We start from the raw sequence: 3211 nt of genomic DNA, 5'->3' as shown, positions 1-3211 counted from the left end.
ATCGGGGTGAGTGGGACTGGTATTTTTTCACGGTCGCGGCCCGTCACTCACTGAGTAGTTTGTTATAATGTCTTACGAAAGTTTGAATAATTGAATGAAAATAGTATGAAGAGATGTTTCTAATCAACCAATCTATCTTGGGTTAACGTTGGTTGATTAAGGCCTCACTATTTAGGTTAAGCTAGACTCATCCCATGAAAGACTTGTTTATATTACTACATGTGAATCATTTTATAAACATTTTATTTCAGTGGCTTGCTTGTAACAGTCCTTTTCCTAAGAAGCGAAGACAAAGCAGCTGCACGAAGAATTGCAATGGAAAAGAAGAAAACAAACATCGATATTAACAAGAATACAAATGGTTTTACAAATTCAGCTCTCTCAGTTTCTGTGATAAGTCAACAATCTTTCTGTGAAGATTTGCTAGATCAGCCAAAGAATAGTGTATACTCGAAGGGAGAAATATTCAAAATGATTAAATCATTTTTCGTTCTAGTGATGTATCGTATAGTTAGGTTAACACCAGCGTACGCTTTTGTGATTGGTCTGAATGAAATAGCGTTAAGATATACTCATGACAGAACAGTCTTTGAGCCAGCTATCTTTGACCATATTACGTGCGATCGATTCTGGTGGCGAAATCTTCTCTACATCAACAACTTGTTCCCTCAAAGGGAGATGTGCATGGTGTGGTCGTGGTACATGGCTAATGACACACAGTTCTATGTTGTTGGAATCATATTATTATTGATATCAGTAAAGTAAGTAGCAATATTTAATTTTTCTACAGTTTTAATTGCATTACACTTACACTTAACAGCTGTAGAGCCCGCTTTAACATCTCCGCATGAATTGGCCCGGCTCGCCCGGTGAAATACCACGACCACACAGAAGACAGACGTGAAGTCGAAGGAATTCCGCATTTCGTCTCATGAGTGTGCGTCCCGGAGGCCTAATTTATTCCTCTTTCCCTTCCCGTCCTTTTTCTTATAAGAAAAGGATGGGTAGTGGAAGTGGACTTTCCGGCTGAGGGGATGCATGGGACGGAAAATATTTTCTTTCTGTGCATCCTATCCTCCGTCGATTAAAGGTAGGCAACGTATATGCAATTGCGTATGTCTATGGGCAACGGTCGCTTCGCTATTTCAGCTATTTCAGGTGGCCGCTCGCTCCTTTGCCACCTTTTGATATAAAAAAATTATTTTATGTACTTTTTGGAGTTAAACTTAGTGAAATTAATTGGTTTCCCAAATTTTGTTCAACAGACATATAAAATTTGCGATGATATCACTTATATTGCTGCTAGCGAGTTCTTGGGCGACGACAATCTACATATCAGTATGGTATCAATATAAAGCGCGTATTCAGGAACCCTTCGAAATGTTTGATCCATTGTACGATAAGCCGTGGTCCAGAATAGGCCCCTACTTAATCGGTAAGTTCTGCTCTCATTGACTATAAAGTAACCACATGAAGCGATCACATTCTCTTTTATTGCCTCAATCGATCCCTTTTATAAAGTTGTGAAAGACCATTTTATTAGAATTGGCTTCAGGTTTTACATTGTTATGAATTACTTAGAGGCTTTGATCATGCATTTTTCATAATTGAAATCTATTTATTCTGTTTATTCGATACAAAATATAAGAATAATTATCCTAATTATAAAAGATATATTCTTACTAAATAACTAACCACTACAAAATAAATGAATTAATTAATACTATATTAAATAAACTATATACTAAAACTAAACCAAACTTAAAATGAAATTAAATAATATAAAATTTATGTAATTAATTCATTTTATGTATATGATCCAGATTAAAAAGTTCTATAAACAAATATTATTATTATTTATTTTTTGTTAACGTTATATATTTTTCATTTAAAATCTTTGCCTCTTTAAACACCAACCTACAATATAAGTAAAAGGTATGCTGTAAAAACTAAATTAAAAAAAAATTATTAAAAACCACTTAAGAATTTACTAATTTTGTTATACTTTTTTAATCAGAAAAAAATAATACTTAACTTTCTTATTTTTTATTTTTTGCACAGGAATGGTTGTTGGATGGTATTTGCACAGAACTAAATGCCAAGTTAAGATGCCATATTGGCTAGTAGCGGTGGGTTGGCCGTGCGCCTTAGCCATTATGGCCAGCCTTATCTTTGGCATGGTCGACGGCTACTTTGAAGTTTGGCCGACCGCTTTCTACGTCAGCATTGGACATACAGGTAAAGAACTCACGTACTGAAATCTTAACCGGATTAAATTATTAAGATACATCCATTCAGATATATTTTTGAATTGAGAAGTCCTTGCGTGCGTCTTCGGAATACTCTTAAAGATTTAATTGAGACAGCGTTATTTACTATGTTGAAGGCACTCAAGTCATTATAAGGCAGAAACATTAACGCAGTAAATTACCCCATTCCTTTATGTGTTTTAATCTTCTTTATCATGTTCAAGGTTGGGGTGTGGCGCTGGCATGGGTTGCGGTGGCGTGCTGTTGTGGGTATGGCGGGCTGGTAAACTCCGCGTTGTCGTACCGCGGAGCGCTGCCACTGAGTCGGCTTACCTACTGCGCCTACCTTGTACACCCCACCATCATGATGTACACCTCCTTCCTCATGGATGGACCTCTACATCTACAGAACTCTATAGTTGTAAGTATCAAGTAGAAAGAATCCTAGTTGATTAGTAGTTGTAAGTTTAATAGTGGCTATAGTAACACATGACCATCCCTTTAAACTACTGGCTTGAATGAACCTCTTTATATGGCAGACTATGGAAAATAAAGAAAAAAGTACTTTTTCCTCTTCTTTATCTATGTTGAATTTGAAAGACAACGAATGTTCTAATTTATCCGTCAAGAGTAATATTCAATTTTTGTATCACAATAATCTTACTAATATTATAAATGCGAATGTTTGGATGGATGAATGGATGTGTGTTTGTTTAAAGGTATCTCCAGAACGGCTGAATAGAATTCATAGTCTGGAAGAAGACATAGGCTACTAATTAAGTTTTTTTAATACAACACGGACGGAGGCTGACGACAACTAGTCCATAATAAGTATACTTTCTTCTGTCACCTGTACTAAGTGATTATTAACAATATTTTTGTGATTTCCAGTTAACCATCTACGCTGGATATGCTGTGATGGCGTTTCTAGCATCATTCGCCATATCACTAGCATTCGAAGC

At 35.9% G+C, this 3211-nt stretch overlaps 1 protein-coding gene across 1 annotated transcript; it reads left to right on the top strand.

Moving 5' to 3' along the window:
* Positions 1-243: 243 nt before the first annotated feature.
* Positions 244-3206, top strand: LOC106121450 (nose resistant to fluoxetine protein 6-like; the record flags this gene model as incomplete). Its single annotated transcript, XM_013317136.1, has 5 exons — positions 244-761; positions 1266-1435; positions 2062-2238; positions 2474-2670; positions 3141-3206. Coding segments are annotated over 5 exons (1128 nt in total), but the record flags the coding sequence as incomplete, so codon positions are not given.
* Between the last annotated feature and the right edge of the window lie 5 nt (positions 3207-3211).

The sequence above is a fragment of the Papilio xuthus genome, unplaced genomic scaffold (genome assembly GCF_000836235.2).
Source record: "Papilio xuthus unplaced genomic scaffold, Pxut_1.1 DF829100.1, whole genome shotgun sequence".
In the NCBI taxonomy this organism is placed as follows: Eukaryota; Metazoa; Arthropoda; class Insecta; order Lepidoptera; family Papilionidae; genus Papilio; species Papilio xuthus.
This window is presented reverse-complemented; position numbering and strand designations above follow the sequence as displayed.